Genomic DNA, 15,335 nt, shown 5'->3' on the forward strand with positions numbered 1-15,335 from the left:
CTCCTGCTATAGTACAGAGCAGGGAAAAGATAGGAGGGGGCACTGATGTATTGATGCTCCTACCCTGTACAGGCAGTCCCCGGGTTACAGGGATCCGACTTACATCGGATCCCTACTTACTAACGGGGTGAGGCAACCCCGCACTAGCTGCTTCCCCCCAGCAGACCAGGGAGACGCGAAGCTAGCGCCCCTCCCTCCCCCCAGCAGACCAGGGAGACGCGAAGCTAGCGCCCCCCTCCTCCCCCAGCAGACCAGGGAGACACAGAGCGGCTTTTCTCAGCAGACAGCTCAGCTTGAGAATAAAGGACTGAGGGAAGTGAGGTGAGGGAGAACAAAACTGAGCTCTGGAGAAATGTTTGGCTAGAGTTTCCCCTACAATATGTACCAGTTCCGACTTACATACAAATTCAACTTAAGAACAAACCCACAGTCCCTATCTTGTACGTAACCCGGGGACTGCCTGTATTGTATCTTCACAGAACGGAGGGTGGCACAACAGGGCTTGGGATGCAGGGGGTTTGCTGGCTGCTCTTGGGAATAGTGCAGGGTCACAAGGCAGGGGTGAGCCTGTGTTAGCCCCACTGCACCCAGGAGCCACCTGAGATAAGCAGTGTCCAGCTGGAGCCAAATCTGATCCCCTGCCCCAGTCATGAACCCCTTCCTGCACCCCAAGCTCCTGCCCCAGGTTCAGCTCAGTGCCCCTCTCACATTCCAAATCTCTTAGCCTAAGACCAGAACTTGTGCCCCAATCCTCTGTCCTTGCCGGGTGAAAGGGAGGGAGAATGGGGGAGGGAGGGAGGACTGAGTGAGATGGGGCAAGGCCTCGGAGAAGGGGTAAGGAAGGAGGTGGGGCAGAGGTGTTTGAGGAAGATCCTGGATTGCAATTAAATTCAAAAAGCGATCTTGTGCTTTAAAAGGTTGGAGACCCCTGCGCATTAGTTACACGCTGGCTCATTGGCTGCTCACCCCATTCCCAAGGAGCTGGCTGCATTGTGGGCTCTGCAGTATAAAGGCTGTATTTAAGCTTTACACTGAAGAGTCCATAGCCTGTGTAACCTTGTAACCACTAGGATTTTAGCAGTGTTCATGGTTACATTTTGTAATGACTTGATACATCCCTAGAACAATCACCCAAGCCAAATCAATTTCCTTCTTTCTTGGGGTAACTGGCCAGGGAAGCAACAGATGTGATACAGCTTCATTTTAGCAAGGTTTTTGACACAGACCCACAATGACATTCTCATATGCAAATTAGAGAAATGGAGTCTAGATGAGGTTACTATTGTATGGGTACACAACTGATGGCTTTCCAAACAAATTGTTACCAATCGTTTGCAGTCAAACTGGGAGGGTGCATCTCACGGGGTCCCTCAGAGGTCTGCCCTGCATCTGCTACTACTCAACATTTTTTATTAACAGTTTGTATAATGGAGAGGGAGTTAGAAAATTTGCAGGCGGCATCAGTGTTGCAGGCATTTTGGGAAACTGGATCAGAATTCAAAAAAGACTGGCCAATTGGAGCATTGATGAAGCAAGATGAAATTCAAAAAAGTGAAGTGACAAGTACGACAACGAGGAAGGAAAAACCAAATGCACAGCCACAAAATGTGGAATAGCTGGCAATGTGTTCATCCTGATGAAAAGGATCTGTGGATCACAAATTGAGTCTGAGCCAACAATGTGATGCAGTGGCAACAAAGCTAAATATTCTGGGATGTGCTAATAGGAGCATTGTATATAAGATATAGGAGGTAATTATTACTCTACTTAGTACTGGTAAGGCCCCACATAGACTGTGTCCACTCTGGGTGCCACAGTAGGGAAGATGAGGACAAACTGGAGAGCCCAAAGGACAGGTTTGAGTCACAGAATCCTAGACATGGAAGGGATCATGAGATAGGTCATGTTTAGGAAACCTGATCTACAAGGAACAGTTAAAAAAAAATCAGGCACATTTATTCTTGAGAACGGAGAGCTAAGGAGACACCTGATAACAGTCTTCAACTACATTAAGGACTGTTATAAAAAGTACCATAATCAATTTTTATCTGCATCCAGTGAAAGTAAGACACAAAGTAACAAGCTTAATCTGCAGCAAGGAAGATTTAGTTTAAATGTTAGGAACAACTGTGTAATTACAAGGGTAGCTAGACTCTGGAACAGGCTTCCAAGAGAGGATGTGGAATCCCCATCACTGGAGATTTCCAAGGACAGGATGGACACACCAGTCAGGGAAGATCCAGGTATACTTGGTGCTGCATCACTGCACGGGGGCTGAATTTGAAGACATCTCATGATCCCTTCTATTTCTAGGATTCTGTGATTCAGACCACCTATTAGAAGACCCCCTTATTGCAGAGATAAGCTTGAAAGGGAACCCTAAAGTTTTGAAAAAACAGAAAGATCTCTCTCTCAAAAACGTTTACCATTTATAATTTTTATGCTAATGGCAAGAAGGGATCATGATTCTGAAGCAGATAGGCATGGTAACACCAAAACCAACTGCTCCTGTTGGACAAACATTTTCTCTGTAGCCAAAGGCTAGTAGGCACACAATTTGTCAGACTAGTACTGAAAGGACTCAGGATTTAGAGTTTCCTGGATGAAAAAGATCCTTTGGGTATCTGCATTTTAAGTTTCCTTCCTGTATCACTCCTGTGTACTTTTTTCACAGTGATCTTTGACAAAAGTGAGCTTTGCAATATAGAGCCAGAGTTAATCAGCATGGAGCTTTGTTAACTAAAACTAGTCCTACCCCCAAAAGATCTAGTTTGTGCCTTCATTATCCCCTAATCTCTTTGCTGAATAGACTACTCTTTACCTTGAAAGCACAGCCTAACACACCTTGGATTGCTACCAGCCAACACCATTGGCAAACGCACACCTTCTTTCAGTCACAAACTTTTCCGTGCCTACAAAGAAGAGGGAGGGCAAATGTGTGTGTTGGTTGAACCATCCTGTTGTCTTCATATTAGCTACTTGTCTCCGCTTGATTTTCTTGATCTCATATTATTGGACAAGACTTCACTCAAAAGGCCAGTGAATATATGTCTCTATAACCCTTCAATGGATGAAAATCGTGCACTTCCCAGATCTGGTTGAATACCAAGTAGTACAGTTGACTTCCGATAATCTGGCACCTTTGGGACCTAGGTGGTGCCAGATTATCAGATATGCCGTAGTATCGGGAGGTACTCTGGCGGGGGGTTATGACGGGTCTTCTGGGACCCGCACTGCATCCAGGGGGTGGGCAGGGAATGGCACGGCAAGGGGCAAACCCTCTGCCATTTTGCAGGGAGGCGGGAGAAGACTGCAGCAGTTATCGCCGAGCAGGGGAGTGAGGAGCAGTGCTGCGGGACCAATTCGGAAGCCCCTCAGCTGCTCCGCCCCACCGCTTCCCCAAGTCCACTGCTGCCGCTGCTGAAACCGAGGAGCAGCGGACTTGGGGAAGCTGCAGAGCAGAGCAGCTGGGGTGCTGCCAGGTTGATCCCGCAGCGCCACCCCTCACTCCTCTGCTCAACAATAACTACTGCAGTCCGAGGAGCCCGCTCCCCTCCCGGAAACTCTCGGCAGCGGCACGGGGCTTGCCCTGCCTTCCTGCAAAATGGCGGAGGGTTCGCCCCTCTCTGAGCCGTTCCCCACCCACCCCCCACCCGGTCACAGTGTGGGTCCTGGCAGACCCGTCACAGGGGTATAATCCTCTTCCCCCCTTCCCTTTTCCAGCCGTGAGCGCCCATGTGGCTCACAGCAGCTTCAATTGTCCGGAGCACTTCTGGGTTCCAGTTGGTGCTGGACTATCAGGAGTGCCGTACCACTGGATGCCGGACAATTGGAGTTTTACTGTATTTGTGAAAATTTGGTCCAATACAATCTATGCATTCACTTCAATACAATTCACAACACTGCCTAGTCATTTCCAGCCATAAACAGAGCAATTTGCCTTTGCATAGCAAAGGTCTCAAATAGTTTGGTTCATGAGTTCTGAAAGCCATATTTGGGGTCAGGAAGGAATCCCCCACCCCAAGCTAGATTGGGGGAGACCACAGGAAGGGTCTCACCTACCTCTGCAACATGGGACATGGGTCTCCTGCAGGTTTGAACTAGAGTCAATGGTGGATTCAAATTATGATCTGAGAACGCCAGTGATTCAGCCAGAATTCAGGAGTGTGCAGGCCACAGAGCCTCACCCGCAATATGCACAAGGGTCAGACAAGATGATCATGATGGTCCTTCTGGCTGTAATGTTTCCGAGTCCAAGTGTCTGCTTGGGTCTATCGTCCTGCTCAGAGTAGGTTTAACTATGGCTCTGCATGTTGTCAGCACAGTAGCCTTACCAAGCCCCATGTTGAAGTCACACACTGAAGGAGCAGAAACAGCTGCTAATCAGACACAGCAGAAACCTGCAGTGAATTGGTCACCAAACAACCCAAAGTTCATTGGAATGGAGAGACTGGAATTGTGCTACCAGCCAGATGCCTGCATGCTGCTGGCCCATGAGGATTATTCTGGTGAAGAGCATCCTCAGCTCTGGGTTGGACAAGCCATACAGTTCCCACAAGAGGCAAGGCCACCAAGTTTTGCTCATGAACACAATCTTTCCTACAACGAGCTGTGATTGAGGCTGCTGGCTGGAGCCCTGACCACCTCTGAACAAGCTGCCCAAGAAGCCTAGAAGGGTTACATGGACTTAGGCCTTGCCATCTCACTCAGACGAAGTCTCGAGACAGCACAATCCACCAGCTGCTAACGCAGCCAGGAGGCACCGTCAGCACCACCAGCCCTCCAACACTGTCCTGCGAGTCCTCCTCACGCCGCCTCCCTGACCAAAAACGGGCAGCAACTGTGTTGCTGTGAAAAGCGACAGCTTCTCTCCCGGGCACGGGCGGAGCAGAGCACTCGAAGCCCGCCAGCCAGTCACTCTGCAATAGCGACCGCCAGTTCCCGCCCCTCCTCCCAGTCCTAGTCGCGGCTCGCTCGCCCCGCCAGCCGGTCACTCTGCAATAGCGACCGCCACTTCCCGCCCCTCCTCCCAGTCCTAGTCGCGGCTCGCTCGCCCCGCCAGCCGGTCACTCTGCAATAGCGACCGCCACTTCCCGCCCCTCCTCCCAGTCCTAGTCGCGGCTCGCTCGCCCCGCCAGCCAGTCACTCTGCAATAGCGACCGCCAGTTCCCGCCCCTCCTCCCAGTCCTAGTCGCGGCTCGCTCGCCCCGCCAGCCAGTCACTCTGCAATAGCGACCGCCAGTTCCCGCCCCTCCTCCCAGTCCTAGTCGCGGCTCGCTCGCCCCGCCAGCCGGTCACTCTGCAATAGCGACCGCCACTTCCCGCCCCTCCTCCCAGTCCTAGTCGCGGCTCGCTCGCCCCGCCAGCCAGTCACTCTGCAATAGCGACCGCCAGTTCCCGCCCCTCCTCCCAGTCCTGGTCGCGGCTCGCTCGCCCCGCCAGCCAGTCACTCTGCAATAGCGACCGCCAGTTCCCGCCCCTCCTCCCAGTCCTAGTCGCGGCTCGCTCGCCCCGCCAGCCAGTCACTCTGCAATAGCGACCGCCAGTTCCGGCCCCTCCTCCCAGTCCTAGTCGCGGCTCGCTCGCCCCGCCAGCCAGTCACTCTGCAATAGCGACCGCCAGTTCTCGCCCCTCCTCCCAGTCCTGGTCGCGGCTCGCTCGCCCCGCCAGCCGGTCACTCTGCAATAGCGACCGCCACTTCCCGCCCCTCCTCCCAGTCCTAGTCGCGGCTCGCTCGCCCCGCCAGCCAGACACTCTGCAATAGCGACCGCCAGTTCCCGCCCCTCCTCCCAGTCCTAGTCGCGGCTCGCTCGCCCCGCCAGCCAGTCACTCTGCAATAGCGACCGCCAGTTCCCGCCCCTCCTCCCAGTCCTGGTCGCGGCTCGCTCGCCCCGCCAGCCAGTCACTCTGCAATAGCGACCGCCAGTTCCCGCCCCTCCTCCCAGTCCTAGTCGCGGCTCGCTCGCCCCGCCAGCCAGTCACTCTGCAATAGCGACCGCCAGTTCCCGCCCCTCCTCCCAGTCCTAGTCGCGGCTCGCTCGCCCCGCCAGCCGGTCACTCTGCAATAGCGACCGCCACTTCCCGCCCCTCCTCCCAGTCCTGGTCGCGGCTCGCTCGCCCCGCCAGCCAGTCACTCTGCAATAGCGACCGCCACTTCCCGCCCCTCCTCCCAGTCCTGGTCGCGGCTCGCTCGCCCCGCCAGCCAGTCACTGTGCAATAGCGACCGCCAGTTCCCGCCCCTCCTCCCAGTCCTGGTCGCGGCTCGCTCGCCCCGCCAGCCAGTCACTCTGCAATAGCGACCGCCAGTTCCCGCCCCTCCTCCCAGTCCTGGTCGCGGCTCGCTCGCCCCGCCAGCCAGTCACTCTGCAATAGCGACCGCCACTTCCCGCCCCTCCTCCCAGTCCTAGTCGCGGCTCGCTCACCCCGCCAGCCGGTCACTCTGCAATAGCGACCGCCAGTTCCCGCCCCTCCTCCCAGTCCTAGTCGCGGCTCGCTCGCCCCGCCAACCGGTCACTCTGCAATAGCGACCGCCAGTTCCCGCCCCTCCTCCCAGTCCTAGTCGCGGCTCGCTCGCCCCGCCAGCCGGTCACTCTGCAATAGCGACCGCCACTTCCCGCCCCTCCTCCCGGTCCTAGTCGCGGCTCGCTCACCCCGCCAGCCGGTCACTCTGCAATAGCGACCGCCAGTTCCCGCCCCTCCTCCCAGTCCTAGTCGCGGCTCGCTCACCCCGCCAGCCGGTCACTCTGCAATAGCGACCGCCACTTCCCGCCCCTCCTCCCGGTCCTAGTCGCGGCTCGCTCACCCCGCCAGCCGGTCACTCTGCAATAGCGACCGCCAGTTCCCGCCCCTCCTCCCAGTCCTAGTCGCGGCTCGCTCGCCCCGCCAGCCGGTCACTCTGCAATAGCGACCGCCAGTTCCCGCCCCTCCTCCCAGTCCTAGTCGCGGCTCGCTCGCCCCGCCAGCCGGTCACTCTGCAATAGCGACCGCCACTTCCCGCCCCTCCTCCCGGTCCTGGTCGCGGCTCGCTCACCCCGCCAGCCGGTCACTCTGCAATAGCGACCGCCACTTCCCGCCCCTCCTCCCAGTCCTAGTCGCGGCTCGCTCGCCCCGCCAGCCAGTCACTCTGCAATAGCGACCGCCACTTCCCGCCCCTCCTCCCAGTCCTAGTCGCGGCTCGCTCGCCCCGCCAGCCGGTCACTCTGCAATAGCGACCGCCACTTCCCGCCCCTCCTCCCAGTCCTGGTCGCGGCTCGCTCGCCCCGCCAGCCGGTCACTCTGCAATAGCGACCGCCAGTTCTCGCCCCTCCTCCCAGTCCTAGTCGCGGCTCGCTCGCCCCGCCAGCCGGTCACTCTGCAATAGCGACCGCCAGTTCCCGCCCCTCCTCCCAGTCCTAGTCGCGGCTCGCTCGCCCCGCCAGCCGGTCACTCTGCAATAGCGACCGCCAGTTCCCGCCCCTCCTCCCAGTCCTAGTCGCGGCTCGCTCGCCCCGCCAGCCGGTCACTCTGCAATAGCGACCGCCACTTCCCGCCCCTCCTCCCAGTCCTAGTCGCGGCTCGCTCGCCCCGCCAGCCGGTCACTCTGCAATAGCGACCGCCAGTTCCCGCCCCTCCTCCCAGTCCTAGTCGCGGCTCGCTCGCCCCGCCAGCCGGTCACTCTGCAATAGCGACCGCCAGTTCCCGCCCTCTCCTCCCAGTCCTAGTCGCGGCTCGCTCGCCCCGCCAGCCGGTCACTCTGCAATAGCGACCGCCACTTCCCGCCCCTCCTCCCGGTCCTAGTCGCGGCTCGCTCGCCCCGCCAGCCAGTCACTCTGCAATAGCGACCGCCAGTTCCCGCCCCTCCTCCCAGTCCTAGTCGCGGCTCGCTCGCCCCGCCAGCCGGTCACTCTGCAATAGCGACCGCCAGTTCCCGCCCCTCCTCCCAGTCCTGGTCGCGGCTCGCTCACCCCGCCAGCCGGTCACTCTGCAATAGCGACCGCCAGTTCCCGCCCCTCCTCCCGGTCCTGGTCGCGGCTCGCTCGCCCCGCCAGCCGGTCACTCTGCAATAGCGACCGCCACTTCCCGCCCCTCCTCCCAGTCCTGGTCGCGGCTCGCTCGCCCCGCCAGCCAGTCACTCTGCAATAGCGACCGCCAGTTCCCGCCCCTCCTCCCAGTCCTGGTCGCGGCTCGCTCGCCCCGCCAGCCGGTCACTCTGCAATAGCGACCGCCAGTTCCCGCCCCTCCTCCCGGTCCTGGTCGCGGCTCGCTCGCCCCGCCAGCCGGTCACTCTGCAATAGCGACCGCCACTTCCCGCCCCTCCTCCCGGTCCTGGTCGCGGCTCGCTCACCCCGCCAGCCGGTCACTCTGCAATAGCGACCGCCAGTTCCCGCCCCTCCTCCCAGTCCTAGTGGCGGCTCGCTCGCCCCGCCAGCCAGTCACTGTGCAATAGCGACCGCCAGTTCCCGCCCCTCCTCCCAGTCCTGGTCGCGGCTCGCTCGCCCCGCCAGCCAGTCACTCTGCAATAGCGACCGCCACTTCCCGCCCCTCCTCCCAGTCCTGGTCGCGGCTCGCTCGCCCCGCCAGCCAGTCACTCTGCAATAGCGACCGCCAGTTCCCGCCCCTCCTCCCAGTCCTAGTCGCGGCTCGCTCGCCCCGCCAGCCAGTCACTCTGCAATAGCGACCGCCAGTTCCCGCCCCTCCTCCCAGTCCTAGTGGCGGCTCGCTCGCCCCGCCAGCCAGTCACTCTGCAATAGCGACCGCCAGTTCCCGCCCCTCCTCCCAGTCCTAGTGGCGGCTCGCTCGCCCCGCCAGCCAGTCACTCTGCAATAGCGACCGCCACTTCCCGCCCCTCCTCCCAGTCCTAGTGGCGGCTCGCTCGCCCCGCCAGCCGGGGGAGCAGTGGCGCCGAGTCACTGCTCAGACAACCCCCAGGACGCTGGCTGCGCGGGGGAGCCGGCGCGCCCCGGACTCACCTCTCTCCTAGTGTTGTACTTCAGCCCTGGGTCCGCGGCTCCCGGGGAGGGCAGATACTCCTTCGTGTCTCTCTCTCCGGAGAGCCGAGAGCTCCGCATGCTCCCGGGAGACGGGGTGACGTTGGCCCCGAACTCGTGGAAGTTTTCGGTCCCAGCGCAGTTAGTGCCGCGTTCAAAGTCCGTCCCGCGGGCCTCGTTGCCCAGGGCCCAGGGCCGATCGGTGTCACTGAAACTCGCAGGCCGGGTGCGGCCAGTAGCGGAGAGGCCGCGGTTTGGGTATTTCCTTCCCCTGCGATCACCCCACCACTGGGGCCCTGGGCCGTCGTTCCCCTTTTCGCCTCCCTGCCTTGTTTGTCTGGAGTTTTCCTCTCCCCCTTGGGCTCAGGTAGTTTCAAGGTGTGGCCAGGTCTCTCTCTGCGATCACACGAGATTATCTCGCCTTGGCCCCTCCCCTCTCTCGCCTTCCTCCTGGCAGCAGGTGAAAGCCGCTGGAGAGGCCCTGCCCCTGCGAAAGGCTCATTTCGCAGCTCCCTTCTCTTGCAGACTTGCTGCTGGCGCCTCTATCCCTGTGGCACACGTGGAGCTGGTAGTGCCTTGTGGGGTACCACACACGCTGGTGGGGAGTGGTGCAGATAATTGATTGTCAAGAACTAGAAAAGTTCTTGGCTACTCAATTAATTAGATGTATAGGAACACACCAACCCCCTTCAGCAGCATAGAAGTAAACACCTATGCATGAGAAAGGAACCCAGCCAGCTAGTAAATCAAAGCATCAGAAAAAACTTTATTTCCACCTTCCGCAAAACCCTATCAAATCTGGGGATATGTGGATCTCTCTCACACAAGTGTGTTTTGTACCAGTGTCACTTATTTTGGTAAGGAGTAACTTTTTAAACCAGACTCATTGCACCCATTTCTTCAGATGAGTGGAGCAAAAAGGAGAAAACCCCCAATTAGACTTGTTTAGCTGACTCCCCTTCATGTACGAGAAGAGCTGTGCCAGCATAAAACAGCTTCATATCACTGCAGCCACAATAGGGAGGTTGTACAGTTTAACAATAATGGAATTGTTAAAGCAGTACCCCTTTTGTGTGCAGCTAAACTCTGATGAGCTGAGGGAAGGCATTTACTTGGTAACAGTTTCAGGGATCCAAATGCCTTCAGCACCTCTTTTTTGGGTCTCTTAAAAATGAATGAATTAAAGGAGGTCATTAAATACAAAAGCATGAACTGAGAGCCGAAGCCATGATGTTCAGAGTTAAGGTCCTCAAACTATGCTGTGTCCATATAGTCAGAGGTTACGGCTTAACAACAGGTGGGTGCAGTGGGATTGACTGAATCTCTCCAAATACTCCAAAACTTTGGGGAAACTCTGATCTGGAGCCAGATTTTAAAATTATGTCTGGGGCCTATTTATATTGAAACTCTATCCACTGCCATTCACCTCCACTGCTCTTTATTTACAGAGCAGGTGAAAAAAAGGGGACAAATCCCCGAACTTGCTTATTTTTAATCTCTTAAAATCAGGGATGGCTTAGAAAAAATGAAACAGGGATTCACCTACATTTTTCAGCTCCTCTTCCCTAACTCTTTGATCTTCCTCTCCGACCATTCACAGAGCCTCTTCCCTCCCAGCTCTTAGGCCATGTCTACACTACAGAAGCTGCTGTGAGCATAGATAGGTTGGTCAGAGATGTGAGGAGATCTCATCTGTGATCGACATATAGCTATGTTGGCAAAAGTCACTAGTGTAGATGCAAACCTGTGCATCGATGGGTAGAGATTGTTTTGCTCGAGGAGGCTGGAATAAGGAATACTCCCTGTAAATCGTTCTGACTGTAGATCTAGTCTTAATTCTGTTTTCCAGACTGGGCATGTTACATACCAATTTCTGATACATTAGCAAAACCCATGGTAGCTTGGTCCTGGTTCCTGCTGGGTCTTTTTCACATCAGTTGGTCTCTTCCCCTCTAGGATCCAGCCTTAACCACCAGGATGCAGTGTTTGTAGCGGGGGAAGTGTGATCTTCCATGCCCTGTTCTTTTATATTCCTAAAAACACTACGGGTGCATCTAGACTGGCAAGATTCTTGAAAGTAGGAATAAAAGATCCTCCGGAAAAGGGCTTATTTTCTGGAGAATCACGTCTAGACTGGCGCTTTTCTCCGGCTTATCCCCAAGCCGGAAAAAAGCGGCAGCCATGTAAATGCAAATGCCGCGGGGGGGTATTTAAATGCCCCGCGGATTTGCAATTCCGACTGGTCTAATCTTCATCCCTTTTCCGGAAAAGGGATGCAGTGTAGACACAGCCCAAAGGAATACAATGAAAAAAAATGAACACATTATTAAACTGACAAATCAGATTTAGTACTGTACTCACAGATCCTGTGCTCTCTCTGCTGTTTTCTAAAGACCTTTCAGATTGCAAGTCTGCCGTTCTTATTCCCTCTACTGTGTACGGTTCTTGCAGCCCAGTTGTGGAAGATCTGTTCCTATGATTTATTTTTTGAGTACATGCAAACCACAATGTACATGGCTCCTTCATATAAAAGCCTTAACTCCCTCCCCTGCCTCCTTCACTTGCTCCCTCACAAGCCCCTCACATCTCAATCCCTTCCAGGAAGGTAGCAAACCAGGAAGTATCCCCCGACAAAGACGTAACCCTTCGAAACCCAGGGGTGTTAGTCAGCCTGCTGAAACTGATAGTCTCAGGAGCAGGTCAGGCTTGTGGGTGTCATACACAGTATCATGGAGGGCTGGCCCAGAGCCAGCTGTTGTGCAATACATGGCTGTGTATTTCTACCAGATACCCTGCCTCGGGAGCCACACCCAAGGGGGTGCCTGCTTAAGAGCAGTTTCTGTATTACATGGGGATAGAAGCAGAAGACCATTTCCTAGCCAGGCACCAGCCTCCCTAAATTGATCCACTGCCCTCTTCAGCCCCTCTTCAGAACCCACATTGAGCCAAATGACTTTGGTGGAAGCAGAAGATGCTCAAAGCCATGTATATTTGCCTCAATCCCAGGTTACTGATTCTGAGCCCCTGCAGTGCTTGCTGATGTCACCTGGAGCAGCTTCCTTGTGATGTCAGCTTCCTTGTGCTTATAGATGAACACTTTCACCTACTGTGTGGAGCAGCTGTCTGCATAGGAGGCAGCAATCTAAAGGATGGGGGGGGAGGGGGAGGGGAATGTGACAATGCAAAGGAGATAAAGAGGAAGGAGTCAGAGTCCCCTGGCTAATTTCAGTTTTCAGTTCTAGGGGCAGGGAGCTGGCTGGATCTGAACTTCATTGCAGTAATGGTGTCAGGGCCACTCGCCACTCTGGCATTCCGAATGCAGAAGCTGGGGGCCTGCAAAGACTTTAAATATACCTTGCCACTACAGGCACTGGTTACAAAAACTTCCCCCAGAATCATAAATGCACAGATTTTGGGGGGTAGCTGCCACCATCAAGTGATTTTTATTCCTAAAACCCAGCATGAACACTTGAATTCACCCACAGGAGTTCCCCAAGTTCATTTGCCCTACAAACGCTTGAAAAAAAGAAAAGAGGAAAACAAGCTGCAGTCTGAGGCATGCTGACACACAGAGACAGACAGATCTCATGTACCTTCCAGGACACAAGATTCAAATTGTCACCTTAAAATAGTGATTTTTATTACAAACCAAAAGATATACTTAATAAAGCACACTTGGTTGCTAGATGTTACAGAGCAACTAAGGAAAACAAATTGAAACACAGAGAAAATCTCGGAACAATGCTTTGAAGATAACAAATGACCAGACATAAAGAATAGAGAGGGATTCCCACTACCCACAATGTTTTAGTTTATCGTATTCCTTTGAAGCATCAGAGATGGCCACGGCTGGAGATGGGACACTAGAGTGGGAGAGCTAGTGCTCTGAGGTGACAAAACATTCTTTTTGTCTCAAGTACTTGGCTGGCTGCTTCTTGCTTACACACTCAGGGTCTAACCGGTCACTATATGTGGGGACCAGTAGCAACTGGTGAGGGAGCACATGGGAGTGTGTCACAGGCCACATGACCCTCCCCCCAGTCCAGGGAAGGACCAGGACAACTCTCCTCCAGCCCAAGCCTTGCCTCTCCCTGCCCTTGCTCTGCCCCCGCCCCATTTCTTCTCCCAGGGTCAAGGGAAGTGTGGGAACATGGTTCTAGCTCACTCTGCTCCCCCAGCCACATCGATCCACTTCCTACCAGTGAGTGCAGGGGCAATCCCCCCCCCCCCCCCCGCTCCCGAGAAGGGCCCGAGTTCAAACTGTTTCAGAGCTAAAAGAGCTTTTGCTGGAAGTCGTAAACTCTTAAGTGCTCTGCTCTTTGGGGTGGGTCATAAATCTAACCTCCAGCAGCAGCCACTAATACTCATTCTTCCCATGTACACTTGTGTGACAGCCCTACTGAAGTTCCAGAGTCCGGGGATGTTAAAAGGCATTTAAGTAATCATGTAACTCTTGAAAGTGTCAGCGGTTACATGGGGGAGGGACAGGCAGACACAGAGCCAGCTCCCTGCTGATACCATGATCCTGAATGTACCTGGGAACGTTAACCCAAGACCCCAGGCTCATACTGCGTACATTGCGAATCGGAGAACATAAGCAGGAGCAGCAGGGGGTGGTGCCTGGGAAGGGCAGGATGTGTGGAGTCAGATAAGCACCCCTCATCCCCCTGATGCATCCCCTCCTTCTGAGCCTCCCCACCATCAGCCCGCTCCTGTACCTAACCTCCCAGCCAGACCCGCCCCCACCCCCTCCCACCTCACATCTAGACCCTCATCCCGCTCCTGCACCCAACCTTGCATCTAGACCTCGCCACCCTCAGCCCACTCATGTACCCAAGTTCCTACCCAGATCCTCCTACCCTCAGACCACTTCTGCATCCAACCTCCTGCCCTGATAATGGATCAGGATAGATGAGGTAACTCTTAAGCTATGATCTTGCTGGAATAAATGGGATTTTTCCAATTTTTCATTTACATAGAATTGCTGATTTTTTTTTCTTTCAAACTGAGATGTCATTTTTTTCTTTCAAACTGAGAGTCCTATAGGCATCTGTATTCAATAATTTCATTAATACCTTGGATGAAGAAGTACAGAACACATTTTTAAAACTGGTGGCTGAAACCAAGCTGGGAGGGGTTGCAAGCACTTTGGATTACTTGATTAGAATTCAAAATTATCTTGATAATTAGAAAATTAGTCTGAAATCAATAAATTCAATAAAGACAAATCAAATGCACAACCACAAAAAGGGGAAAAATAGTTATCCAGCAATACTGCAGAAAGAGATCTGAGGATTACAGTAGTTTGCAAATTGAATATGAGTCTGTAGTGATATGCTGTGACAAAAGAGGTAAATGTCATTCTTGGGCATATTTACAGGAGTGTTGTATGTAAGACACGTGGCATAATTGTTCTGCTCTATTCAGCACTGTTGTGGTCTCCACAGGAGTACTGATTCCCATTTTGGGCACTTCACTTTAAGAAAGACATGGGCAAATCGGAAAGAAACCATAGGAAAGCAATAGAAATAAGACCTTTAGAAAACCTGGCCTGTGAAGAAAGATTGACAGAATTGGGCATGCTTAGTCTACATAAGAGGAAGATTGAGGGAAAGGAGGGACACAAGAACAGTGTTAGAGTGGTGATCAATTGTTCTCCTACCCTTGGTGGACATGGAGAACAAGTAATAGGCTTGGTTTGAAGCAAGGGAGATTTAGGCTAGATATTAGGAAAAGTTTTGAACTATAAAATGAGGTAAGACCTGGAACAGGCCATGTAAGGAGGTTGTGGAATCCCCATCATCAGAAGTTTTAAGAAGAGGTTAGATAAACACCTATCAGGAATGATCTAGGTTTACCTGCTGAATCCTGCAACAGCAGATGGGCTGGCCTAGATGCCTCTTGAGGGCTCTTCTCATCCTTCATTTCTGTGGTTGTGGCTTAAAAGGCAAAACCTTTGCAGTATGCTGTGAATTAGGAAAGGCAGAAGTTGCCAATTGCATTTTAACTGCACCCAAGTTGAAGGTCTTGTCTACGGCTATGTCTACACTGGCACTTGAAAGTAGGAATAAGGGATCTTCCGGAAAAGGGTTTATTTTCCGCAAGATCCCATCTAGACTGGTGCTTTTCTCCGGCAAAACCCCGAGCCGGAAAAAAGCAGCAGCCATGTTCATGCAAATGCCGCGGGGGATATTTAAATCCCCTGCGGAATTTGCAATTCCGAAGTGTCTCATTAGCATCCCTTTTACGGAAAAGGGTGCCAATGTAGACACAGCCTTGATGTTTCCAATGTGTTGTGTATTCTGAAACCAGACTAAATTGTCAGGTATGCTCAATAGTAACTGACAGACAAACATAGTTAAGGTCCTG

General features: G+C 54.0%; 1 protein-coding gene across 1 annotated transcript in view; it reads right to left on the reverse strand.

The window, feature by feature from the left end:
* The window catches only part of ST14 (ST14 transmembrane serine protease matriptase), a 53,603-nt gene extending 44,208 nt beyond the window's left edge, over nt 1–9,395 (reverse strand). The window contains exon 1 of the mRNA XM_025183716.3: nt 8,949–9,395. Within this exon, the coding sequence (XP_025039501.3) occupies nt 8,949–9,047 (99 nt within the window). The 5' untranslated portion in view covers nt 9,048–9,395. The remainder of the gene's footprint in view (nt 1–8,948) is intronic.
* Between the last annotated feature and the right edge of the window lie 5,940 nt (nt 9,396–15,335).

Source organism: Pelodiscus sinensis, chromosome 25 (assembly GCF_052426305.1).
Source record: "Pelodiscus sinensis isolate ZL-2025 chromosome 25, ASM5242630v1, whole genome shotgun sequence".
In the NCBI taxonomy this organism is placed as follows: Eukaryota; Metazoa; Chordata; order Testudines; family Trionychidae; genus Pelodiscus; species Pelodiscus sinensis.